This window comes from Sinocyclocheilus grahami, unplaced genomic scaffold (genome assembly GCF_001515645.1).
Source record: "Sinocyclocheilus grahami isolate Dianchi unplaced genomic scaffold, SAMN03320097.WGS_v1.1 scaffold1112.1, whole genome shotgun sequence".
NCBI lineage: Eukaryota > Metazoa > Chordata > Actinopteri > Cypriniformes > Cyprinidae > Sinocyclocheilus > Sinocyclocheilus grahami.
Window position 1 is genome coordinate 121,129 of NW_015506291.1, and position 27,278 is coordinate 148,406.

The 27,278-nt window shown below is 36.5% G+C and overlaps 1 protein-coding gene across 5 annotated transcripts in view; it reads left to right on the top strand.

The window, feature by feature from the left end:
- Positions 1-27,278, top strand: part of LOC107566918 (integrin beta-1-like) — a 39,166-nt gene that overhangs the window by 5,360 nt on the left and 6,528 nt on the right. For 2 of the 5 annotated variants that reach the window (XM_016252490.1, XM_016252494.1), the window contains exons 2-15: positions 14,718-14,781; positions 15,105-15,190; positions 16,537-16,753; positions 16,849-17,019; positions 19,199-19,356; positions 19,966-20,046; positions 20,701-20,813; positions 23,088-23,130; positions 23,222-23,317; positions 24,282-24,371; positions 24,445-24,585; positions 24,673-24,875; positions 25,423-25,661; positions 26,566-26,788. In XM_016252490.1, coding sequence (XP_016107976.1) covers positions 14,718-14,781; positions 15,105-15,190; positions 16,537-16,753; positions 16,849-17,019; positions 19,199-19,356; positions 19,966-20,046; positions 20,701-20,813; positions 23,088-23,130; positions 23,222-23,317; positions 24,282-24,371; positions 24,445-24,585; positions 24,673-24,875; positions 25,423-25,661; positions 26,566-26,788 — 1,925 coding nt within the window. Of the gene's footprint in view, positions 1-13,791; positions 14,427-14,717; positions 14,782-15,104; positions 15,191-16,536; positions 16,754-16,848; positions 17,020-19,198; positions 19,438-19,965; positions 20,047-20,700; positions 20,814-23,087; positions 23,131-23,221; positions 23,318-24,281; positions 24,372-24,444; positions 24,586-24,672; positions 24,876-25,422; positions 25,662-26,565; positions 26,789-27,278 lie in introns of those variants that run through there. The other 3 variants (XM_016252492.1, XM_016252493.1, XM_016252491.1) reach the window with 3 other exon arrangements.

The following is a 27,278-nucleotide window of genomic DNA, read 5'->3' on the forward strand; positions in this document are numbered from 1 at the left end:
AGCACTGGGTTGTATTTAACCCAGCATTTTTTAGAGTGTACACTTGCAATGGTAACACTTTACAATAAGGGTCTGTAGGTTAACTTTAGTTCATGCAATAAACTATGAATTACAAATGAACACTCTAAAAAATGGGTTGAAAAGCGCTGGGTTAAAAAGGGACAAACCCAGCTATTAGCGGTTGGGTTATATTTAACCCAGCATTTTTTAGAGTGAACATAAATTTGAAATGAACATTAGTATTTAGCATTAAACATTAACCTACATTAATAAATGTTAGACAGATTGTTGTTCAATGTTCACAGTTAATTAGCATGATACCTAATGCAAACTAAGTTTAACTGTACCACTGTAACCTGTTGGCTTGGCATTGTACGACTGAAAGGTTTTGTTCAGCAGTGTTATTGTCCTCTGAGTCAGCCCCTCCATTACAGTGAATGATTCATTCATATTCGATAATAAAAATGATAGATGAGCACGTGACTTCGTCATTTTCCAACCACTTAAATCATGCTATTGACCTCAACGATGTATCAACCAGGTGGAAAATGAATCAGATCAGTTCAAGCCTGAAGGGGATTCACTATGAAAGAAATACAGTGCATAAAATTGTTCATTTGTTATTTTAATGTACATTTCTCAATTAAACTCGTTCATATATGTTCAGTGCCAACCACTTCCTCTTATATATCCTCATATAGGCCTATCTATATACAGTATATTGGTAGGTATGACAAAGGTCCTGGTGGTTTGGTTTTCATGAGCAGGGCTTCACCGCAAGGGGTTTCTGGCTGTTTGCCAAACTGCATGCTGGTTTCATTTGTGATAGGGGCAATTCCTGTAAAGCCAACACAACGGTTAAAAGGGACTAGTCAGGCAGAAGCAGTAACATTACAACGGCCCCCCTGAACCCTGTAATGCCAGCTTCAGGTCTCAGAGGCGTAATATATCATGTGTGCAAGCTTTTATAGAAGTCTAACTCTCACCCAGCCTTCAGTTTGATTAATTCGGGGTGCATTTGACTGATACTAGTGGAGAAGCCTTTGTTCTGGTCATTGGGAAAACATCTTAGGGATTCCTGGTATGTTTTTTAGGAGGATGGTAGAGTTTGTGGTTGACTACTGAGGGTGGAGAAGATGAAATGAAGGGGTTGGGCTTAGGGTGGAACCAAGCTAGATGAGTTTAGCCAAATATTCAACCCAGGCTCATTGGAAATAAACGTGCCTATACCTACATTTTTGCAAAACTCCAAAAAGGATCAAATAAACACGTTTCTTTTCACACAAATTATGATTACAATGGCAGATTATTGATTAATAAAGACTTATTTTCACGTGGTTCCTTGCACAATACTATTTTATGACCTTAAAACACTTTTACCATAGTGCATGATTTGTAAACTAATACATTTTGACGTTTGCATCTCATAACCAGCTTTTCTGATGTAGTAAACTTGCTCAATAGCCCACCTGATACAGCATTGCACTTGCAAAGTCCTTGAATCACAACAAGTAACAAAAAACAGCTTAAAGACTTGTAGAAACAAGCTAAAGCGACATGGTTGCTTCAGCAAATGCATGTTTATTTCACATTTGTTTAAGTTAACACTATTGGTTACATTTACGGTCAGCTTTAGTGTAGAAAGTACATTGTTTTCAGGCACAATAAAAATTATAGCACCACTTAACAGACATTTATTTTCCAAACTGCCACAAAATGTACAACAATCAGTGTAATAAAACATTGCCAGATTCACATTCATCTTTTTTGGATAAAACTGTAGCACTTTTATTGCCACCCACTGGACATGTTAGAAAACGTTTAAGATGCAATGTAATGAATTTTGCAGAAATGTCACCACAGGAGCATATTAATATTTGTAAGATGACTTTTAGCATCAAGCCAGTTGCTTGAACTACAGTAGAACAACATTGCAGGCAGTTACTGTAGTGCTACTGATTAGCTATTCTTAGAGGTGCTAAGTCAAAACAACAGAATGAGAAAAATCCCATTGATTTACATTAAAGGACGAACCCAATCCTTATCATACTGACTTGTGCCAGTAACACCAAAAAAAGCAAAAAACACCCTGAACACTTTTAGCAATGACCAAAACACCCTATCATCATGGTGTTTACATTTGTATGAGTAAAGGATGATTGCATTATATTTGGAAATGTAAAAACCGAGTTGCTTTTTGTAGTAGCCTGCACAATGAATGATCTCTCTTTGTTTCTTATGCTGGTGTCTCTCTGCTGCTTGGTGATTACATACATCTTGTTCTATTTGTGCCGTTGTTGAATTGTGGTTGGCTAAGCAATGTTCAGTACAGCAGAAAGTGGTATTGATCCAGTATGACTGTGAAGGATGGGCTTGAACTCGAGCATTAGCATGGTCAATATTCCCCTAAAGGTCCATCTTAGAAAGAGCATTACTCTTTGATATTTAACCATATTCACAATCGATTTTGTTGTTTGAAAGTCAAGCATAAGGTCAGTTTTGCAAATGCATTGTTTACAGCAGGGATTCTCAAAGTTTTTGTCAGCCAAACCTCTTTGACCTAACATATTCGTTTTTGGTTATTAATGTTGGTTTACAGCATGCATGTAATTTATTGTATTCACAAGAAAACTGAAATAGTCATGTTTCAGCAAAAGTAGGGCTCCTCAAATATCTATATTTGCTTTAATAGTTCAAGTAAATATATATATAAAAAAACTACCCTTGCAGATAATATAATATTAATGAAACAAAATGCCACTCAAGTGTACTTAAAGAGAGACTGTTTCATGAATGTGTTTTTAACACACTGAAGTGCACTTTGTAATAATGTCTAATTAAATGTTTAATTTTCAAGCACATTTCAAATTTGTTAAATTTGTTTTAAACTTTTGTTGTGCTTTAATTTTAATATATTGACTAACATACTAGGCTCATGTAATGTACTTAATTATATTTTTTAACTGTAGTGAGTTATTCAATATTACATCAATACAGATGTGTAATTAAAAATGTATTTAAATACATGATTATACATTATTTTTCCATAGAAAACAAATAAAATACATACACAAGTTTCGGTAATACTTAATTTCAAAGTGACCCTGTTACATGTCCTTACTATAGTAATAATAATAGTAAATTATTCATAATTACAAGCAATTAACCCTAACCCTAATGCTGTAAATACATGTTGTTAAATAATAATGCTCAGTACTTATTTGTATAATTACCTTGTAACAATAATACCTTAAAATAAAGAGTTACACTTTATTTTATGGTGTCCTTGTCACAAATGATGTAGATTTAAGTACTGAATAATACAGCGGGTAAAATAAGTATTGAACACATCACCATTTTTCTCAGTAAATATATTTCTAAAGGTGCTGTTGACATGACATTTTCACCAGATGTCGGTAACAACCCAAGTAATCCATACATACAAAGACAGCAATACAAATAAGTTCAGAAATTAAGTTCTGTGTAATAAAATGGAATGACCCAGGGAAAAAAGTACGCTTAAACACGCTTACTGAAATTTATTTATTACTTTGTTCAAAAGCCTTTGTTGGTAATGACAGCTGTCTGGAGAAACTAGTCGCATGCATTGCTCAGGTGTGATTTTGGCCCATTCTTCCACACAAACAGTCTTCAAATCTTGAAGGTTCCATGGGCCTCTTCTATGAACTCTAATCTTGAGTTCTTTCCATAGATTTTCTATTGGGTTCAAGTCAGGTGATTGGCTGGTCATTCTAGCAGCTTTATTTTCTTTCTCTGAAACCAATCGAGAGTTTTCTTGGCTGTGTTTGGGATTATGTTCTTGCTGGAATCTCCACCCTTGTTTCAGCTTCATCATCCTGGTAGATGGCAGCAGATATTTATCAAGAATGTCTCGGTACATTTTTCCATTCATATTTCCTTCAATTATATTAATTTTGCCAGTGCTACACCATGATGTTTTGGGGTGATGTGCAGTGCCATTTGACCTCCAAACATGGTGTGTATTATGGCGTCCAAAGAGTACAATTTTTGTCTCATCTGACCAGACTGTATTCTCCTAGTATTTCACAGGCTTGTCTAAATGTTGTGCAGCAATCTTTAAACGAGCTTCAACATGCTTTTTCTTCAGCAATATTTTGCAGTGATTTTGGGCTTTTTGGGGACCAGAATGATGGTGGAGCGTTTGAAGCAGCAGGGAACTTCACACAGCTCCAGTGATCTGTTGAAGAAATGTGTAAAGATGGGGGCCAGTTGGTCAGTGCAGGCTTTTAAACAGGCAGGTGCAGATATTTATCAAGAATGTCTCGGTACATTTTTCCATTCATATTTCCTTCAATTATATTAATTTTGCCAGTGCTACACCATGATGTTTTGGGGTGATGTGCAGTGCCATTTGACCTCCAAACATGGTGTGTATTATGGCGTCCAAAGAGTACAATTTTTGTCTCATCTGACCAGACTGTATTCTCCCAGTATTTCACAGGCTTGTCTAAATGTTGTGCAGCAATCTTTAAACGAGCTTCAACATGCAATATTTTGCAGTGATTTTGGGCTTTTTGGGGACCAGAATGATGGTGGAGCGTTTGAAGCAGCAGGGAACTTCACACAGCTCCAGTGATCTGTTGAAGAAATGTGTAAAGATGGGGGCCAGTTGGTCAGTGCAGGCTTTTAAACAGGCAGGTGAAACACCATCTGGACCTGAGGCTTTCCTAGATTTCTGCTTCCTGAAGACCTGGTTCACATCCTCTACACAGACCTTAAAGGTACAATATGTAAGTTTTCACCGCTAGAGGGCACGTATTCAAAACAAACAAAGGCGTAGTTTGATGACGCCGTGACTGAGTGTGGAATCATGGGAGATGTCATCTTCATCCCCACAGCCGATGCAATCCGACGGGACTTGGGCAGAAATCATGTTCATGGATGAACTAATGTATTAAAGATTTATTAACATCGTAGTATGAAGCAGAGTGAGGCGGAAAGCCGTCGAAGCGAAGCGAGGCCACTGAAGCAATTGCTAATGAGAGACGAGAGTGACACACGGCTCGAAAGCAGCGGAGCTTTTATTATGCCACACTTTAGCGCTTCCGCTCCTTCCGGTCGTGCGTATGTGGGGTAAAGCAGCGCTGTACTAGATACATTTGAACGTTCTGTTATAATGCTACTCTGTGTGGTCGTCACCTGTCTATTAAAACGCACAACATATTAAAGCGTCTTTGGTGTTTCCATGTTTGTCCATACTGACACCGGATCGTTGGCTGAAAACTGTTTTCTCAGCTTTTCAGAGTATTCTTTAGCCACTCTGGTATCCTTTGTTAGTCTGTTCCTGGCCTGGTTATACAATATTTTATCCCCACTTCTGTAAGCATCCTCTTTGGCATGACAAAGCTGTTTGAGTTTCCCAGTAAACCACGGTTTATCAGCATTGAATGATAAGAATGTCCTGGTGGGGATGCACATATCCTCACAGAAACTGATATATGAAGTTACAGTCTCTGTGAGCTCGTCCAGATCGGTGGAAGCAGCTTCAAAAACACTCCAATCAGTGAGGTCGAAACAGGCTTGTAGATCCCACTCTGCTTCATTAGTCCATCTTTTAACAGTCCTTAAAACAGGTTTAGCTGATTTCAGTTTCTGCCTGTAGGTCCTTACTAACCCTAATAAGATGAACCAAACAGTGATCAGAGAGCCCCAAAGCTGCTCGTGGAACAGAGTGATATGCATTCTTTATTGTGGTGTAACAGTGATCCAGTATATTTCTTTCTCTGCTGGGACATGTAATGTGCTGCTTGTATTTTGGCAGTTCACAGGAGAGATTTGATTTGATAAAATCTCCAAAAATGATTCAAATGGAGTCTGGGTGCCTTTGCTCCATTTCAGATATTTTTTTAGGCCAGCTGTTGCACCGTGGCGCTCATGCACGCGTCCGGAGGAACGTACACATTCACAAGAATGAAAGAGGAAAACTCCCGCGGCGAGTAGAAAGGTTTACAGTTTATGAAGAGTGCCTCTAAGTTAGGACAGCACGTGCATTGGTACGCGTTTGTACAACACCACTGTACCTCCGACTAGAATGTCCAACAAAACGTCCGAATAATCAAAAACCGGAAAAATATTGTCTGGGATGTGTTGCTTAATGTTAAGGCGTTCGTCTCTGGTAAAACTTACAGAAGAAAAATGACAAAATACAGAACAAACAAACAAAAATATCAGAAGAATTGTGGAGCTCAGCGTCGTGGCTGCTATTTGTGACGCCAAAATTGCAAAGCATTTTGAGATTTCCAAGTGCTTGAGAAGACCAAAAATGAATCTTTAAATGAGCAACAGAAGCAGTCAAGAGACTTTCTTCAGCGCTGCAGGCGGACTGTTAAACCTGGAGCTCATTACACGCTCCCCTGTTTTAAAGGGACATTATCTCATGGTTGTGTTTGGCCCTCGTTTCTGAACAGAGGTTGAATGGGGTGATTCGTGGGCATTAGTTCTGATCCCTCTTTCCCAGTCCAGAATGGAAAAGACAGGGAAGAGAGCAGAGAAGAAAGAGGGGTTTCTGCTTTCCATGCAGCAGTTGAGGGGTTTGAAGTTTTGTTCTGGACTGGAGGTGGGATTTCAGTGTCCTGAAGAGAACAGCTGCCCTTTCCTGTTTTTCTCTTTGCTCCTTTTTTGTCGCTCGAGTGGTTTTTTTAATATTATTATTTGCATTTGCATTTATCTTTGTGTTATCTTCATAAGCCAAAGAAAATTACAGTCGGATCAGAAGAAAGTTGACTTCTGGTCAAAAAGAACAGACTTTCAGCAACAGCTGAGTCTTGTTGTGACACTATCTGTGTCTTGGACCACACAGTTTTTACCAGAGCATTGTGTAGATAGCAATATCATTCCCATGATGGTCTCTGTTTAGCCTCCCCCCAGCATTCCTGAGTCCAGCTGTGAAACCTCATTGAACAGAAACAGAGTAATGACCATGTTATTGATTTATTTTAGTTTGACACTTAAATGGTGTTTTACAAGTTGGTTTATGTTCACTCTCTTAATTAGGACCCAAAATGTGTTTTTCTTGACTGCATCAGGGTTATCATTGTTACCTAACACTAAAACTGTTAAAACATTTGTGTTAATGGAAATAAAGCTGAAATAAAGTATAAATATTAAATTAAAAACTTAAACTATTTTTTTAAAGTAAATTAACTTAAAAAAGTAAGTTAAATTAACAATCAAATCTTAAATAAAAATAAATTAAACCAAAATAGTAATATTTAAGAAGAATTAAAACTAATAAAAATGACAAAAGCACATAACAAAATCACAACAAATTTAAATAAAAACTAAAAATATACAAATAAAACCTACGTCATAATGTAAGTAAAAACTACAATAGTGTATAAATATTATTAAACTAACCTGGGCTGAATGAAGGAAAAATAAGTGTTGACTTAACTGACTCTTTGCCACTGAATTAGTCACAAAAAAAAAAGAAGAACAGAGTAAGGCTTATGCACACTTTATATTTGTATTAAAGGGCACCCTAGGGCTAGTTGTCACAATGGGAACCTGCTGTTTATTTAAATTTATGTATTTTATTTTATTTTTTTATTTTTTTAAAGTATGAAATGCCTTTTACGGCATGTTTTGAGTTAAAAAAAAAACTAGAATTTTTGTCATATAAGGGGTATTTACACACAATTTTGAACTAAATTTTATGCATTTTGACCGTTCATTTACATGACAACAGTGTTTTGGGGGCCTGCAACGCATTTTGAAAATGGGTTTAAATGTGCAAGTTTTTATAAAAGATATGGTTATAATTTCTTTGTAAACTATAACAACGTGAATTTGTGAAAACGGTGACATCATGCGTGTGCATATTATGTGCTTGCGTAGTGTTTCTTTACAAAGTGATATTACCAAACTACTGGCCTGGCATGCGTAATACAGCGTTTTTAGTCGTTTTCACAGAGCCGTCTGAACGGGGATCCCATCTGCATGCAAAACCTTTCAAAATGCAAAGGAAAAACATTTCAGTTTTTAGCCCATCGTTGTCATGTAAACGTACCCTAAATATTTAAGTGCAAACTGAATGTAAAGTTTCAGACATGCAATTGCATGGAACATTGCATTTTAAATAAAAAGGAACGATTATATTAAATGCAAATGCATGAACTTCAGAGTGCTTTTTGACCCAGTAGGACTTATATTTATTGTTTAGTATATATTTATTCACTGCTTTAAAAAAAAATCAGAGTAGTAAACAAAACAGAATTTTGGAATATGGTTTTTCTACATCAAAATTTTGTGTTAAAAGTAATGTGATTTACTAACAATTTGTTTCAGTGTAAACTAAAATATACTTTAATGTAATTTCTATTAAAAACTGTCATGTATGTCAATTTAGAATATATTTGTAATTATGAAGTAATTTAGTACACTTGAAATGTATTAACTTTAAAATGTAATCTGAAATAACACACTACAGTGTAAAGAGTCAATCCACTGAAGGCGAGCGTAGTGAGAAACCAAGTGCAGTTTATTTACAGAGTGATCCAAACAATAATCCAAGACACAGACTTGACTTGAACAGACATAGCATGAGCAGACTTGACACAACAGACTAGACTCACCAACAGCGGGTTAAATACATTCAATACACGACAAAAGCACAATGGGAACATGAAGGCTACTTATAGCAGACAAGGAGGGTCACATGACATGAACAAAACAATGGGGAACAAGACACATGACTAAGACTACCAATCAGAACATGACACATACACAAGGCAGAGAGACATGAGGCAAGGGAAGCATGACACTAACATGGACCATGAAACAATACAAAATAAAAGACATGGAAAACATGAACATGAAACAAAACACCACATTACATACAGTTAGAATTATAACAAGTACTTTAAATGTGTAACATGTCAGCACATCAAATTAAGTGTCTTTAAAGCATTGATAAGATTAAACTAAATATTTAAAATGTACTAAATTCAACATTTATACAGTATTTGTTAAAAAATTCTAAAGGGCATAGTCATAAAAGTATCTCTGGAAGTAAGTGACCTTTTGTTTCATTTAATTTAATATTATGTTAATTGTAAGTACACTTTTTTGTAAATATATTTGAGATATGAAGTACACTACAAGTGAATATACACTTTTTTTCACAAGGGTTGGTATGTTCTTTCTTTCTTTCTTTCTTATTTTATTTATATAGCACATTTAAACACAACTTATTGACCAAAGGGCTTTACATAGCAAAGTAAACAACAAGACAGCCAAACTAAGTTATAAACTAATAATTAAAAATAATACTGATCCCAGTAGATAAATACAGATGGAAGCCCTGAGGGACACCACAAGTCAGAGGAGCACTGGAAGAAGTATATTGTCCTGTACGTACAGATAATTTTCGGTTCGTTAAGAAGCTCTGGAACCAGTTTAAAACCTCTCAGACCAACACAGTTTTTTAAACGAGAAAGTAATAAATTGTGATCAACCAAATCAAAAGCTGAGCTTAGGTCTAGTAAGATCAAAGCTACAGCATTTCTAGCATCTGTTGACATTAAAATATCATTATAAACTTTTAAGAGAGCTGTTTCTGTACTATGTAATTTCCTGAAACCAGATTGAAACGTTTCATAGATTTGGTTAGATCTCAAAAAGACTTGTAGCTGAACTAGAACAACTTTCTCCAAAAATTTGGAGATAAAAGGTAAATTGGAAACAGGTCTGAAGTTAGAAAAGATCGATGTGTCTGAATTTGACTTTTTTTTTTAACTTGGCGTTATTAAGGCACATTTCAGACCATCGGGAACTATTCCAGTACTCAGATTCAGATTAACTAAATTTAACACATCAGAACCAACAATGTGTACAACCTGCTTTAAAAAGCGAGCTGGCATAACATCATAAGGACACCTAGTGGGTCTCAAATTCTCGATGGCATCTTTACAGACAGAAATAGTAACTGGTTGAAAATTAGACCATGTTGCAGAGCTCCATGGTCTATCGATGATATCAGAGACAGATTGTGAAACTTGAGTTCTCAACCTATCTACCTTCTCCACAAATAGTGTTCACACAGTGTTTCAGACGCATCAATAAAAATATCTACTGCTGGGTTGAGGACATAATCGATTGTGGAAAAAATAGTTCTTGGGCAATGGGAGTTGTTATTAATAATTTCAGACAGATACTTAGATTTTGCTGACTTCACAGCTTTCTGGAAATGAGAGAGAGAGTACCTTAAAAGATCATAGGAAATCTGCAGTTTATCCTTAAGCCATTTTCGTTCATATCTCCTGCATATTTGTCGGAGCGAACGAATCGAATCATTAAACCATGGTTCCGATTTTTTTCCTCTTCCTCTCCAGGAAGTTCTTAATTCATTATTTAATGTCCTGTTTTTTTAGGATGTGTCGGTACAGGAAAGAAAACATTTGTCAAGCCCTCAACTAGGGCTGCACAATTAATCGAATGCGATTGTCATGCGCAATTTGTTAGTAAAGCCGGTTCTATAATCAGCAGGAAATCATCATCCCGTGCTTTCAGATGGAGCAGCATTTACTACACATAGAGGATTTACTGACAAGTTACGCAAAAAAATCGCAGACGATTTTATTGTGCGATTATGAAATCGACGAAATCATTCGCGATAATGACAGCTGTTTGTGTAGCTTGTCAGTGAACTACGGCTCTGTGTAGTAAATGCTGCTCTATCTGAAAGCATGTGAAAATACCACATTTAATAACATATTTTTACTCCAAACTCACTTCATAACGTCAGTCGAGTGTTTGAAATAAATCCTTCTGTGAGATTATGTGGCTTCTTACACAGAATAAGGCATGCAACATATTTCATAGTATTTAAGCAGTGATAAAGGCATTGCATTATAAATATACTTTATTTTAATGAAAATTATAATAATAAGAACTCCGATAAACCGAATATTGCCATAGTTGTGTGTTTATTAGTCACGTTGAATCAATGAAAGCAGTTGAATCTTCTGTTTATTCAGCTGCAGCGATAGGCATTTTCTGGGTTTCTTCTGCGAGGCGTATTTGGAGTTTCAGCGTGAGAGCGCCCTCTGGCCTGCGGATGGAGATTTACTGCTGATCACAGAACCGTGCTTCACTGAAAGATATGCATGACAATCGCAGCTTCTGTCGGATCGCAATCTTGATTCCATTTCCAGTTAGCCGCTCTAATATACGTTTCAATAGATTTCATTGTACTGAAGACATCGCTGCATCCAAAGTGCTTTTGAGCCCCTCACTAACATGTGGAGCCAAACATAGGATCATTTATTAACCAGACACAACACACGGTCTCGTGAGACACACTAATCAATAATGCTTTACCTGGCAGGACAGACAACAGCCATTTATGCTTTCAGCAGGCTAAAGTGCTCTGAATCTACTGAGAGATCACTCTTACAGGAACTAGAGACATTGTAGATACATTTTTTAACTTGAATTTTTCATAATCATTATAGATTAAAATAACCCCATTTCGAGTCATTGTGCAATCAGAATACAATAATAACATAATATCCTTGAACAGAATACACGTGGTTAAAAACACATACGTCGCAATAACAAATATTTAAAATATATAATAAAATAAATAGAAAATAATAAAATATTTATTCTACACATGGTCTGTATTTTTCCTAATACTTATTTATTTATTTATTTATAAACACATACATCACAATGACAAATATTTAAAATATATAATAAAATAAATGGAAAATAATAACATTTTTATTCTACAGCTGGTCTGTATTTTTCCTAATACTTGTTCATTCATTCATTATTTTTTTATTTTTTGTACTTCTCTAGTATTCTATTGAGTTGAGTTTTTAAAGGGGTCGTATGATGTTGCTAAAAAGAGCATTATGTTGTGTATTTGGTGTAATGAAATGTGTTTATGCGGTTTAAGGTTCAAAAAACACATTATTTCCCACATACTGTACATTATTGTTTCTCCTCTATGCCCCGCCTTCTGAAACGAGTTGATTTTTACAAAGCTCATCGGTCTGAAAAGCGAGGTGTGCTCTGATTGGCCAGCTATCCAGTGCGTTGTGATTATCGCCCATGTAAACATAAAACCATGTCTGCATTTGTGATCAGAGAAATGACAAACAACAAGCCCTACTCTACACTGCCCAAAAAACTCGCTTTAAATATATAAAATATAAAAACTCTTTAAATATAAAAAATTTACTTACAGTCTGTGAGTCAGAACAGCCGGCATTGTAGTCTACTCTCCCAGGATCAGGAAACAGTCCTCCATAAAATGTGCTGCACACATCTGAATATTTGGGTTGAAGTGTTCTGGAACAGTGTTGTAAATACAACTTAACCACTGATTTCTAGTCGTGTCTATTTTTGGAAGACCAAACAAAGTAGTTTCGCTTTCACAACGAAACACAGCGTCACACACGGCGGCCTAGAGTGAGCAGAGGCCGGGGGATAAAGTGAGGAACAGCCGGAGGGCTAGAGTGAGCACAGGCGGCGGATTCGACAAAGGAGCATTCGGAGGGCTTGCGGCAACCACATGTGACAACCCCGGGCTGGACTCTGCTTCGTCCACGGTGAAAGCCGATCCGGCGATCCACAGCAATGTTGTAGTATTTCCTCAGCAACCAGCACAGATCAGCTCCAGGCATTACGAAGCGGATATCATCCTCTTTTGGAAGGCCAAACTAAGTAGTTTCGCTTTCACAACGAATCACACAGTGCTTTCACGACATGGCGGCGGCAACAACAATACTACAGCAAGACTAAAAGTTACGCCTTCTTTCTTTGCGTGAACATTTGGGTGGCGTTATGCAAATCTTCCCACACAGTGACGTAGATATGTGGGGGCGTGTTAGAACGAGCCGTAGGTAGGCGTGACTGACTCTTAAATTTTATAAAGAATATCTCTTTGGATTTGAGACTTTAGTCTTTGCAACTTTACAGATCTTCTTTATGCACCAAGAGCTTGTAACACTCCAAAGAGAAAGGACAAATTGAAATCGCATCATATGACCCCTTTAAAGATATTGTTTGTCCGCTCGAGTAACACCCTTTGCCTAAAGGAGTCGCACTATTTCTGGCAGGGAAAGAGCCACTAGGAAACGGTCTGAGCAGTGAATGATGGTTACACTTACCCAGGAATGGCATCTGAGAGGCGGTATTTAAATTAGCCCAGCGGTTCCTCTTGCAGGAGCTGAGAATAGATGAGCTCTATTGGGTGATGAAGGTTTATGACCTCCAGTGAACTCAAGGTCATCACTCTGAAAATATGAGCAGTAAAACCTGTTTTTATGCGCATTTTGGGATATGGCATAAAAAAGGCTGAATGGAAACACTTAAGATGTGCATAAATTCTAAAAATGCACATAAAAAAAACACATGTGCTCAATTGAGTTGGATTATTTTTTTATCCAATGAGAAAACATGAACATGAACTAGATGGAAACACATTTACTGAATAAATTCCTCAATGCACATTTAAAAAGTCATGTGACTTTACGCAATGGGACGGCATAACATGACTGAAAGCAAGATAAAACATGACCACATTTATTGCATTTCGCCTGCATGCTCTGAGGCGCAAGTAATTAATTTTCTATGAAAAAAGACCCACAGTAACTTCTCCTACTGCAGCAAAAGACCTTTTTCTTAGTGATATTTGGCGCCAATTGATCAGTAAGTGACTATTTTGTTCTCTTTGTCTCGCTGGATGGAAACAGTGCTTTATTATTATGCAATATTCCAATTTTGTGCATACTGTTAAGTTAAATTCACAATTTGATTGGTGGAAACATAGCTAGTGAGGTTGCGAAGACAAGGAGAGTTGGTAAATGTACTATGATGAGAACAGACAAAGAACTGAACAAAACTAGCAGTATAAATACACAAGACAAATGTGGGAGAAAATGAGGAACAAGAGGGGCTTGATTGCATAACACTGAACCAAAAGTAGAAAACACAGACAATACGTGATTTGTGTTTTCCAAAAGCATAATTAGACAACTATGGTCGCAGGTTATATTGTTACCAACATAGTTCAATGATTTAGTATTTCCTGAATACAAAGTTCCAAGAACATTTGAAAAATAAAAAAAGCATTGCAAAGTTGTGTGGCTCTCAAACCGTGGCTAGAAGTGTAGTTTCTTGTTAGTATGACATGTGGACTTAAATAGATCATGCACTTGAGCAAAATAAGCAAGCTAACATGTAGTGCATATACACATTTCATTCTATGTCTTTTAGTTTGTTAATAGAATTAAAGCGCATATGCGTTCGTGCTCTAGTACCACTGGGAAACCCTGGAGTGATGTAAGAAAACCTGCAAAATAACAGCAAACAAAAATAGGGAAGCAGTCCTCAGGTGACATGTATGCAATTTACATCAACAATCTTCAAAAGCATTAAGTTAAGTTACCCAGTCATCATTGATTGTAATAGTCATGTATGCTATTCATATAGTAGTGAAAGATATTTCAAAAATACCATAGTATTAGCATGCAGAAATAAAAAACAAACAAAAAAAATGAAAGAAAGAAAGGAAACAAGGCATTACCATTATACCATAGTCCAATGATTTCAGGTTAATTCAGTCATGTTAAATCATGTATTTATATATTACAGTTTATACTGTTAGCCTACTGCTTGTTTTGAAAGTGAATCCACTGCTTATAATTGTTGTCTTTTTGTTGTAGATGGACCTGAAGCTACTTTTCATAACATTATTAGGGATCATTTGTTGCAGCAGCGCACAGCAAGGTAATGTGATGAACTCTCAGATCACTGTTGTTTCTAATGCTAATTCAGTGTATTTCTGTCCAGTGTACTGTAACTCTGTCCGACTGCTTCAGAATTAATAAGCGCTGGGTTTCTGTGAGGATAACTAATCGTTCTCTCTCCAGAGCGAGCGGTTAAATACTGATGTCATTACTCAGAGCACGCTCCACCCAGCGCGGTCGGAGCATTATCCTTAATGGAAAACATAGAGTAGTCATCTCTGGCTCCAATTACAGCGAGCCGGAGTGATGGAAATGAACCGAAGCTGTAGATGTGAAATGCTCTCCGTCTCTTCTGTTCTGCAGAGGGCAACGAGTGCATCAAAGCCAACGCTTTATCCTGTGGCGAGTGCATACAAGTGGGGGCTAAATGTGGATGGTGCACTGATACAGTGAGTAGCATTCAAACACCACGGTTATTCTGTTCTTTAACCCTTCAAACACATTTACTGACACAATATATCAATGCAGAATTACATTCACATTCATGCTGACTAATCAGAGCTGCACTGATACATGATTATAAGTCTGATATTGTTTTTATACAACATTTCACTAAACAGGAGGGTAATTTTTAGTAACCTGCCGGTGCTGCAGAACCAAACGGACATAGTGCCAAACAAAATGACTCAAACTAAGACATCAGATATTAATAGGTATGGCAGATTTGCCAGGAAACAGTAATGACGGATGAATGCTGTCATGCATTAATGCTAGGAAACCTCATTCCAGCTGCTTCTGCATGGAAACAAAACTGTTGTTTTTTTTAAGTTAACGTTAATTTTATTTCAAGTAACGGAAATTGTTTTTGATGGTTTTCATTTTAATTGCAGTTTTAGTTAACTATAATAATCCTGCAAACAAGTACTGCAGGTACCAGGGTACAGAGAGGATAATATTAATATTGTCTTGTTAACTATGTTAATAAATAACTAAATTCATTTACATATACAGTTTTAAGTGTATTCCATGACTGAATTTTTAATATCAAGTTGTCATAACACAGTTATTTCTTTAGATTAATTAACTCTTAAAATGATATTATTTTCTAAAATGTTCTCTTTTTAGACATTCTCAGAAAAAAACAAACAAATGTGCAAAAATTGTTCCTGCAATTTTTGCACCAAAAAAAAAACATTTCTGACAGTTCATGGCTTTTAATTTTATAGGATGTGCTTCATTTCTTTATTGCTTTCTACGAGAAATGTACACAACCATTCACTTTTTTAAAAGACATCAATAATTTTATTCAGCAAGGACAAGTTTCCACAAAAATATTGTGCAGCACGACTGTGTTCAACATTGATAATAATCAGAAATGTTTCTCGAGCAGCAGATCAGCATATTATACTGATTTCTGAAGATCATGTGACACTGAAGACTGGAGGAATGATGCTGAAAATACAGCTGCGCATCACAGAAATACATTACAGTTTAACACAGATTCACATAGAAAACAGCTGTTTGAAATAGCAATAATATTTCACATTATTACAGTAATAATAAAAAAACCAAGATAATTCACCACAAACAGATGTTAAAGGAAACATGACAAAAATAGCAATTAAATAAATGTTTTAAAGAACTACGACTTAAAGATCAGATTGTTAATTGATAGAATTGTTTTGTTAGAATTTTTATATTATCGTTTTTACAATGGCTCGGTGTTATTCACTGCTTCATCGACATCTTCATGCTTAATTCACAAGCAGTAACAGCTGTTATATCTACTGTCCAGCAGGAGTTTCTGAAGCAGGGCGAGCCGACGTCGGCGCGCTGTGATGAGCTGGAGTCGCTCAGAAAGAGAGGCTGCGACAAGATCGAGAACCCTCACGGGAGCCAAAGGATCCTCAAGAACAAAGCCGTGACCAACCGCAAGAAAGGAGCAGAGAAACTCCGACCCGAGGACATTACACAGATCCAGCCTCAGAAACTCAGCCTCAACCTCAGATCCGGTGCCGACTCACAATCTGAAGTCCTTGTTGGCTTTTATTGATCTGTGCGAGTAATTTTGGGAATACTAATGGATTTGTTTGTGTTATTCCTGTAGGGGAACCTCAGAATATCAAACTGAAGTTCAAGAGGGCTGAAGACTATCCCATAGACCTGTACTACCTGATGGACCTGTCCTACTCCATGAAGGATGACTTGGAGAACGTCAAGAACCTAGGGACTAGTCTGATGAAGGAAATGTCCAAGATCACCTCAGATTTCAGAATAGGTGAGAGTCTTATCAAATCAAAACAAAACACTTGGCTCTATTATATACATGTTTTAAACATGTAATAACACACACACACACACACATATATATATATATATATTAAGTCTAAGTCTATAAAAGCTTTTAAGGATATATTTTATATAAAATGTTTGAATGTTAATTCAAACATTTTATATAAAATATTTACATTTAATTATTGAATTGAATTATTGAATTGAATATTGAATTGGCATATATTGTGATTACAATTTGAACTGCAATATGATAAGCATTTCTCACATCTCATAAGAAAATGTGTCCCTGCAGCACAAAAGCAGTGTTAAGTCGCTGGGGGATATTTGTAGCTATAGCCAACAATACATTGTATGGGTCACAATTATACATTTCTCTTTTATGCCAAAAATCATTAGGATATTAAGTAAAGATCATGTTCCATGAAGATATTTTGTAAATGTCCTACTGTAAATATATCAAAACTTAATGTTTGATTAGTAATATGCATTGCTAAGAACTTCATTTGAACAACTTTAAAGATGATTTTCTCAACATTTAGATTTTTTTGCACCCTCAGATTCCAGATTTTCAAATAGTTGCATCTCAGCTTTCAGCTGGTGTATAAATCTCAATTTTGAAAAATGTACCCTTATGACTGGTTTTGTGCTCCAGGGTCACAAATGTCTTATGCTGTTGTAGAAACATCCATACTAAAAGAGCAAAGAGACCACTTAAGTGATAATAATAATAACATTTTAGAATTAATATAAAATTTAATTAAATTATATAATTTTACTAATTATTTAAAAAAATTAAGACAGATATACAGTATGCTATTGTAATACAACTGTATTTTAGAAAATGAATATTAGATCATTAAAATAATTTTATTTTTCACAACATGTTACAATGCTAAATTATTCACTTTCGAATGTTAAACCCCTTTTGGCGGAAAACTGCAGGGAGGCCTTTAAGTGTGTGTTTCGTTAGTAAGACAGCTGCTGATAAACACCTCTCATTACTGAGAAAATGCTGAAAGCCTGTGGAACAGAGTAAATAAACACGTCAGCTTTTTGTGGACTCATTTTAACAAATTTTCATGAAACCTGCTACAAAAACCTTGACTTAGAATTAGTGCTAATCACGATTAATCGCATCCAAAATAAAAGTTTTTGTTGACATAATATATGTGTGTGTACTGTGTATATTTATTATGTATATATAAACACACACACATGCATGTAAAGTTTTAAGAAAAATATGTTATATATTAAATATATTTATATACAATATAAAATATAAGAATATGAATATATAAATGTGTAAATATTTTCAATATATATATGGGTCAAAGACGAAAAAGGGTTTAAGCATAAAAACAGTAAGTGTAATACGGCTTTAAATTGTTGTTGTTTTTCCCCCCCAAAAATGTAACGTTTTCTGTTTAATTTAATTGCAATTTTGTTTTTGTTTTTCTGAGCAAAAAATAAATATCATACATTTTCCCCTGATTTACAGAAGAGAGCCACTAAAATGTCATTCTGTAACAATCTTGTCAGGCATATTTACAGCCAAAATCAATTTATGACACATTAAAAGACTAATTACTTTCACCACAAATACTAATTGGTTGTAATTTAACATTTTTAAAATGTGCCACTATCCTAGGTTTTGCCCATTTGGTCAGTAAGAATTTTGTACTCCTTTAAAGCACAATAAAATTTTATATGCTCTCTTATTCTTTTATATATTTTAATATGTACACGTCAGAATAAGCATGTTGTTTGGATTTTTACATAAATACTGTGTTACACTGAATGACGATGTAGCATTATTTCAACCAAATTTTGACATTTTATTCTCCAAAAACTGATTTGAAACCTTAAAAGTAGACACTTTACTTACATTTAATGTGCTTTCTATGGACATAAAATCACTTTTGTAAATTTCTTTTGATGCGGACATCTTAACGTCTTTGATAATAAATATATACAGTACATATACATATATAACGTAAACTAAAACTTTTATTTTGGATGCGATTAATCACGATTAATCGTTTGACAGCAGTACTAGAATATGACATTATTATAAAATGCTAAAATAAGACATAAGGCTGCCACAGAGACAAGAGCAGGCATGCATTTCAAGCTAAGATGCTGCGTTGCTAATTTCCGGATAGGTTTTGGCTCTTTTGTGGAGAAGACGGTGATGCCGTATATCAGCACGACTCCAGCCAAGCTCCTGAACCCCTGCACAGGGGACCAAAACTGCACCAGCCCCTTCAGCTACAAGAACGTGCTGAAACTCACCAGCAACGGGGAGCAGTTCAACAGTCTGGTGGGAAAACAGCAGATATCTGGCAACCTGGACTCACCCGAGGGGGGGTTTGATGCCATCATGCAAGTGGCTGTCTGTGGAGTGAGTGGAAAACAACATCACTGAGGATGATTATTTACTATGCACTAAGAATATGAGTCATTATTTGGTTATTTTCAGTGGAAAAATTGAAATGCTACAGTAATATGTGTCCCTGCAGCACAAAAGCAGTGTTAAGTCGCTGGGGGATATTTGTAGCAATAGCCAACAATACATTGTATGGGTCAAAATTATACATTTCTCTTTTATGCCAAAAATCATTAGGATATTAAGTAAAGATCATGTTCCATGAAGATATTTTGTAAATGTCCTACCGTAAATATATCAAAACTTAATGTTTGATTAGTAATATGCATTGCTAAGAACTTCATTTGGACAACTTTAAAGATGATTTTCTCAATATTTAGATTTTTTTGCACCCTCAGATTCCAGATTTTCAAATAGTTGTATCTCAGCCAAATATTGTCCGATCCTAACAAACCATACATCAATGGAAAGCTTATTTATTCAACTTTCAGATAGTGTATACATCTCAATTTCGAAAAAAACGGGGAGCAGTTCAACAGTCTGGTGGGAAAACAGCAGATATCTGGCAACCTGGACTCACCCGAGGGGGGGTTTGATGCCATCATGCAAGTGGCTGTCTGTGGAGTGAGTGGAAAACAACATCACTGAGGATGATTATTTACTATGCACTGAGAATATACTGAGTCATTATTTGGTTATTTTCAGTGGAAAAATTGAAATGCTACAGTAATATGTGTCCCTGCAGCACAAAAGCAGTGTTAAGTCGCTGGGGGATATTTGTAGCAATAGCCAACAATACATTGTATGGGTCAAAATTATAGATTTTTCTTTTATGCCAAAAATCATTTGGATATTAAGTAAAGATCATGTTCCATGAAGATATTTTGTAAATTTCCTACTGTAAATATATCAAAACTTAATGTTTGATTAGTAATATGCATTGCTAAGAACTTCATTTGGACAACTTTAAAGATGATTTTCTCAATATTTAGATTTTTTTGCACCCTCAGATTCCAGATTTTCAAATAGTTGTATCTCAGCCAAATATTGTCCGATCCTAACAAACCATACATCAATGGAAAGCTTATTTATTCAACTTTCAGATAGTGTATACATCACAATTTAAAAAAATAGACCCTTATGACTGGTTTTGTGCTCCAGGGTCACATTTGATCATTTGTGTCCTCAGTCTCTTTTTGTACTTGCACCTTTACTCTTTGTATCCCTTGGCCTCATTTTTCTCCTCCTTCCTGTTGTTTTTTTTCATTTCTCTCTCAGGAGCACATCGGCTGGAGAAACGTCACTCGTTTGATGGTGTTCTCCACAGACGCAGGTTTCCATTTTGCCGGCGATGGCAAACTAGGTGGAATCGTGCTTCCCAATGATGGGAAATGCCACTTAGAAAACAACGTGTACACCATGAGCCATTATTACGTGCGTATAAGACATCTCCAGGTGATTTTCAGAGCTGACTATTGGATGTTTGACAGATTTAGCAGAGCTTTTCATTTCCTTTCCTGACTAGGATTACCCATCCATCGCCCACCTGGTTCAGAAACTGAGCGAAAACAACATCCAGACCATCTTTGCAGTTACAGAGGAGTTTCAGCCTGTTTACAAAGTAGGTCCACAGATGATTACAATCGTAGTGGTGTGTATGGAACGGTGTGTGTTTGAGCAAAAACACTTGTATTTTTCTCTGATTGGAGCCTGTAGTTTCTTTCCCCGTGAGAATTTTTCTCTTCTTTGTATTTGGCCAGTTTGTAAAAGTTTCCACCTGGGCTTTAGTCTTTTTCCACACTAGTCTAAACGTAGGAAACTTTGTGGTTCTGTTTGGATTCGAACCAATCATTAATGCTCACAAATCATAAACGTATTAAATGTAAGCACATAACATGTTGTTGTTGTACTCAAATCATCCCACACAGCAAAAAATAAAAAAAGTATATAATTATATATACAAATATATATATATATATATTTTAAATATGTCTCAAAATTTACAAAACATGGACAAATAAGCAACATTTTCTAAAATGTGTTTCAAAATATATTTACATAAATATATTCTGTGCTATTTTTGTGCATAATAATAATGTTTGTTTTGCTATGTTGCGTTAATAATAATTATTATTATTGGTGAGCTTCACTGTTTACAACATATATTTAAAATATATTTTACCCAGAATGTTTTTTTTTTGTGTGTGACTTTTTGAGGAAAGATATGCTATTACTTTTCTAAGTGATCAGTCTTATAATATTCACCTGCTGAGTGATAAAACAGGCAACAAAATCCTATAGACTTGCGTTGAACGTGCCATAGCTGGAATTAATTGTAATATGAAATTCCATATCAAATATTTCACCACTGCGAGACTAAAACTCACAGGCATCTGCACAGTTTGAATCCAGCTTCTCTGTATTTGGAAAGCCACAAGCCTAAAATAGTTTCCCAGCTTGGAATGATCCGAACGCCAAGGTCATAATTTCAAGTTCCTGTCTGCTGTTTAACAGGACTGTTGTAAAGCAAACGCCCCGAGTCCCTGTGCTGAAGATCCATGGATGTTTTTTCTCTCTTTCCACAGGAACTTAAAAACCTGATCCCGAAGTCTGCAGTGGGGACGCTCTCTGCAAACTCCAGCAATGTTATCAATCTCATTGTTGATGCCTACAATGTGAGCCGATGAAGCTTCTTTAGAAATATCTGCCGTCTTTAAAGAAACTGGGCTGATTTCTGTTTTCTCTCAGTCTCTTTCTTCAGAGGTGATCCTTGAGAACAGTAAGCTTCCTGAAGGAGTGACCATCACCTATCAGTCGCGCTGTAAGAACGGAGTGGTGAATGAGGGAGAGAACGGAAGAAAGTGCTCTAACATCTCCATCGGAGACGAGGTGAGGCCACATCAACACAAATGCATCCTCCGTCATCCCCAGCAGAAACCGCAAGCCTGTTGTTTTCTATTTCCAATGCATTCCCAGGTATCGTTCAACATTAACATCACGGCTCAAGGCTGCTCCAAACAAGTCAAACCTGAAAGCATTAAGATCAAGCCCCTGGGCTTCACTGAGGAGGTGGAGATCTTGCTCAACTTCATCTGCGAGTGTGAATGTCACAAGCACGGCATCAAGAACAGTGACATGTGTCATAACGGCAACGGCACGTTTGAGTGTGGAGCCTGCAGGTGAGACTGTCCTCACAAAACAGTCCTGCGTTTGCTCAGAAAAACACATGACTGTTTCATTGCTAAATTACATTTTATGAGTTTTCCTGGAAGGTGAAGCAAGTTGCAAAAACTCAGCTTAAAGGGATAGTTCACCCAAAAATGAAAATGCTGTCATTAATTATTCACCCTCATGTCGTTCCAAACCTGTAAAGCCTTCGTTCATCTTCGGAACACAAATTAAGATATTTGTGATGAACTCCGAGCGCTCTCTGACCCTCCCATAGACAGCAATGTAATTAACATGATCAAGAAATGTAACAAAGAGATCGTTAAAATAATCCATGTGACATCAGGGGTTCAACTGTAATTTTACGGAGATACGAGAATACTTGTTGAATAAAGTCTTTTTTTTTTTTTTTTTTTTTTTTCACAAAAAGTATTTTCGCAGCTCCATTTTGCCGGCGATGGCAAACTAGGTGGAATCGTGCTTCCCAATGATGGGAAATGCCACTTAGAAAACAACGTGTACACCATGAGCCATTATTACGTGCGTATAAGACATCTCCAGGTGATTTTCAGAGCTGACTATTGGATGTTTGACAGATTTAGCAGAGCTTTTCATTTCCTTTCCTGACTAGGATTACCCATCCATCGCCCACCTGGTTCAGAAACTGAGCGAAAACAACATCCAGACCATCTTTGCAGTTACAGAGGAGTTTCAGCCTGTTTACAAAGTAGGTCCACAGATGATTACAATCGTAGTGGTGTGTATGGAACGGTGTGTGTTTGAGCAAAAACACTTGTATTTTTCTCTGATTGGAGCCTGTAGTTTCTTTCCCCGTGAGAATTTTTCTCTTCTTTGTATTTGGCCAGTTTGTAAAAGTTTCCACCTGGGCTTTAGTCTTTTTCCACACTAGTCTAAACGTAGGAAACTTTGTGGTTCTGTTTGGATTCGAACCAATCATTAATGCTCACAAATCATAAACGTATTAAATGTAAGCACATAACATGTTGTTGTTGTACTCAAATCATCCCACACAGCAAAAAATAAAAAAAGTATATAATTATATATACAAATATATATATATATATATTTTAAATATGTCTCAAAATACACAAAACATGGACAAATAAGCAACATTTTCTAAAATGTGTTTCAAAATATATTTACATAAATATATTCTGTGCTATTTTTGTGCATAATAATAATGTTTGTTTTGCTATGTTGCGTTAATAATAATTATTATTATTGGTGAGCTTCACTGTTTACAACATATATTTAAAATATATTTTACCCAGAATGTTTTTTTTTTGTATGTGACTTTTTGAGGAAAGATATGCTATTACTTTTCTAAGTGATCAGTCTTATAATATTCACCTGCTGAGTGATAAAACAGGCAACAAAATCCTATAGACTTGCGTTGAATGAGCCATAGCTGGAATTAATTGTAATATGAAATTCCATATCAAATATTTCACCACTGCGAGACTAAAACTCACAGGCATCTGCACAGTTTGAATCCAGCTTCTCTGTATTTGGAAAGCCACAAGCCTAAAATAGTTTCCCAGCTTGGAATGATCCGAACGCCAAGGTCATAATTTCAAGTTCCTGTCTGCTGTTTAACAGGACTGTTGTAAAGCAAACGCCCCGAGTCCCTGTGCTGAAGATCCATGGATGTTTTTTCTCTCTTTCCACAGGAACTTAAAAACCTGATCCCGAAGTCTGCAGTGGGGACGCTCTCTGCAAACTCCAGCAATGTTATCAATCTCATTGTTGATGCCTACAATGTGAGCCGATGAAGCTTCTTTAGAAATATCTGCCGTCTTTAAAGAAACTGGGCTGATTTCTGTTTTCTCTCAGTCTCTTTCTTCAGAGGTGATCCTTGAGAACAGTAAGCTTCCTGAAGGAGTGACCATCACCTATCAGTCGCGCTGTAAGAACGGAGTGGTGAATGAGGGAGAGAACGGAAGAAAGTGCTCTAACATCTCCATCGGAGACGAGGTGAGGCCACATCAACACAAATGCATCCTCCGTCATCCCCAGCAGAAACCGCAAGCCTGTTGTTTTCTATTTCCAATGCATTCCCAGGTATCGTTCAACATTAACATCACGGCTCAAGGCTGCTCCAAACAAGTCAAACCTGAAAGCATTAAGATCAAGCCCCTGGGCTTCACTGAGGAGGTGGAGATCTTGCTCAACTTCATCTGCGAGTGTGAATGTCACAAGCACGGCATCAAGAACAGTGACATGTGTCATAACGGCAACGGCACGTTTGAGTGTGGAGCCTGCAGGTGAGACTGTCCTCACAAAACAGTCCTGCGTTTGCTCAGAAAAACACATGACTGTTTCATTGCTAAATTACATTTTATGAGTTTTCCTGGAAGGTGAAGCAAGTTGCAAAAACTCAGCTTAAAGGGATAGTTCACCCAAAAATGAAAATGCTGTCATTAATTATTCACCTTCGTGTCGTTCCAAACCTGTAAGGCCTTCGTTCATCTTCGGAACACAAATTAAGATATTTGTGATGAACTCCGAGCGCTCTCTGACCCTCCCATAGACAGCAATGTAATTAACATGATCAAGAAATGTAACAAAGAGATCGTTAAAATAATCCATGTGACATCAGGGGTTCAACTGTAATTTTACGGAGATACGAGAATACTTGTTGAATAAAGTCTTTTTTTTTTTTTTTTTTTTTTTTCACAAAAAAAATTTTAGGACACATTCTAATGCAGAGAAGAAGAAAAAAATCTGTGTTAAACTTGAAAACCCCTTTTCTTCATAAACATGTAAGGGAGAGAGTTTATATGTGAGTAAATGTGAGCTGTGTCCTCTCAGGTGCAATAAGGGACGTGTGGGCAGGCAGTGTGAATGCCGAAAAGACGAGGTGTCCACCGAAGACCTGGACAAGAACTGCCGCAAGGACAACGGCACGGACATCTGCAGCAATAACGGCGAGTGCGTGTGTGGCACCTGCGAGTGCAAGAAGAGGGACAATCCTGAAGAGCGCTACAGCGGCAAATTCTGCGAGTGTGACAACTTCAACTGCGACCGCTCCAATAATAAACTCTGCGGAGGTACTCAAACAGCAAGCTGTTTTCTTTTTAGACCACGCATGTCACCAATACATCACTCGACAGATCGTTAACAGAAGAAAAGCAGCTTGGGTAGCAGAGGAAGACTGTTTGAAATGAGCAGATGAAGGTGGTTAACCCATTTGTGACCCTGGAGCACAAAACCAGTCATAAGGGTCAATTTTCTGAAATTGAGATGTATACATCATCTGAAAGCTGAATAAATACGCTTTCCATTGATGTATGGTTTGTTAGGATAGGACACTATTTGGCTGAGATACAACTATTTGAAAATCTGGAATCTGAGGGTGCAAAAAAATCTAAATATTGAGAAAATCATCTTTAAAGTTGTTCAAATAAAGTTCTTAGCAATGCATATTACTAATCAAACATTAAGTTTTGATATATTTACGGTAGGACATTTACAAAATATCTTCATGGAACATGATCTTTACTTAATATCCTAATGATTTTTGGCATAAAAGAGAAATGTATAATTGTGACCCATACAATGTATTGTTGGCTATTGCTACAAATATCCCCCAGCGACTTAACACTGCTTTTGTGCTGCAGGGTCACATTTTATCCCACTGGTCACAATAGTGACCGTAAATGTAACCGGTGTTTTCTTATGCAGTAATCAGATGGACATCAGATGACGGTTCGACTCTTCTTTAATCTGTTAAGACATAAACAGTATTTATAGACGGGTGTCAGTTTAGTTTCTGCAAGGGGAATGTAGAGTGCAATGCAATTAGCACGTGCTTCGAGTTCACAAAAGGACCATAAAAATGTCAAAAAACAACTATTGATTATTTCAAGGGGTTACTATGACACATCATCTTGATATTTTCATGTCTGAGAAAAAGGTGTGATTAAATGGGATAATGTGGTGTTTTTCCTGCAGGACACGGCCGCTGTGAGTGCAGGGTGTGTATCTGTGACGCTAACTACACGGGAAGCGCGTGCGACTGCTCTCTGGACGCCTCCACCTGCTTAGCCTCCAACAAGCAGATCTGTAACGGCCGGGGGATCTGTGAGTGCGGGACCTGCAGGTGCACCGACCCCAAGTTCCAGGGGCCCACCTGTGAGATCTGCCCCACCTGCCCCGGAGTCTGTACTGAGCACAAGTCAGTGGAAAACAAGCACACATCTGTGTACACAATGTGTGACAGATTAAACTACATTCAGTGCATGCACAGCTTCAGTCACAACATTTGATATGCTGGTTATCACTTACACAGCAAAATATATGTTTTTTCTGTCCAAAATAGATATAATATATGTTAAATATATGATGTAAATAGCACGCCTTATGAAATATATTTTTTCAAATTTAAAATATTTTTGTTTAAATCTTCAAATGCCAAAAATATATTATAAAATGTACTGTAAGTGGTAAGAAAGTACATTCCCAATCTTGAAATACATTTAGCAAATTATGTTTTTTTTTTTTATATGTATAAACTAAACTCAGTTCATTCAAACAATTATTTATAGCATGCATTAAATAGAATGTCAATGTCAGAAAATTCTAAATAGTTTCATATTTATTTTATTTTTAGGGTGAAAAATGACACATATCCTTTGATGTAAACAGAAATATATCTGTTTGGATAT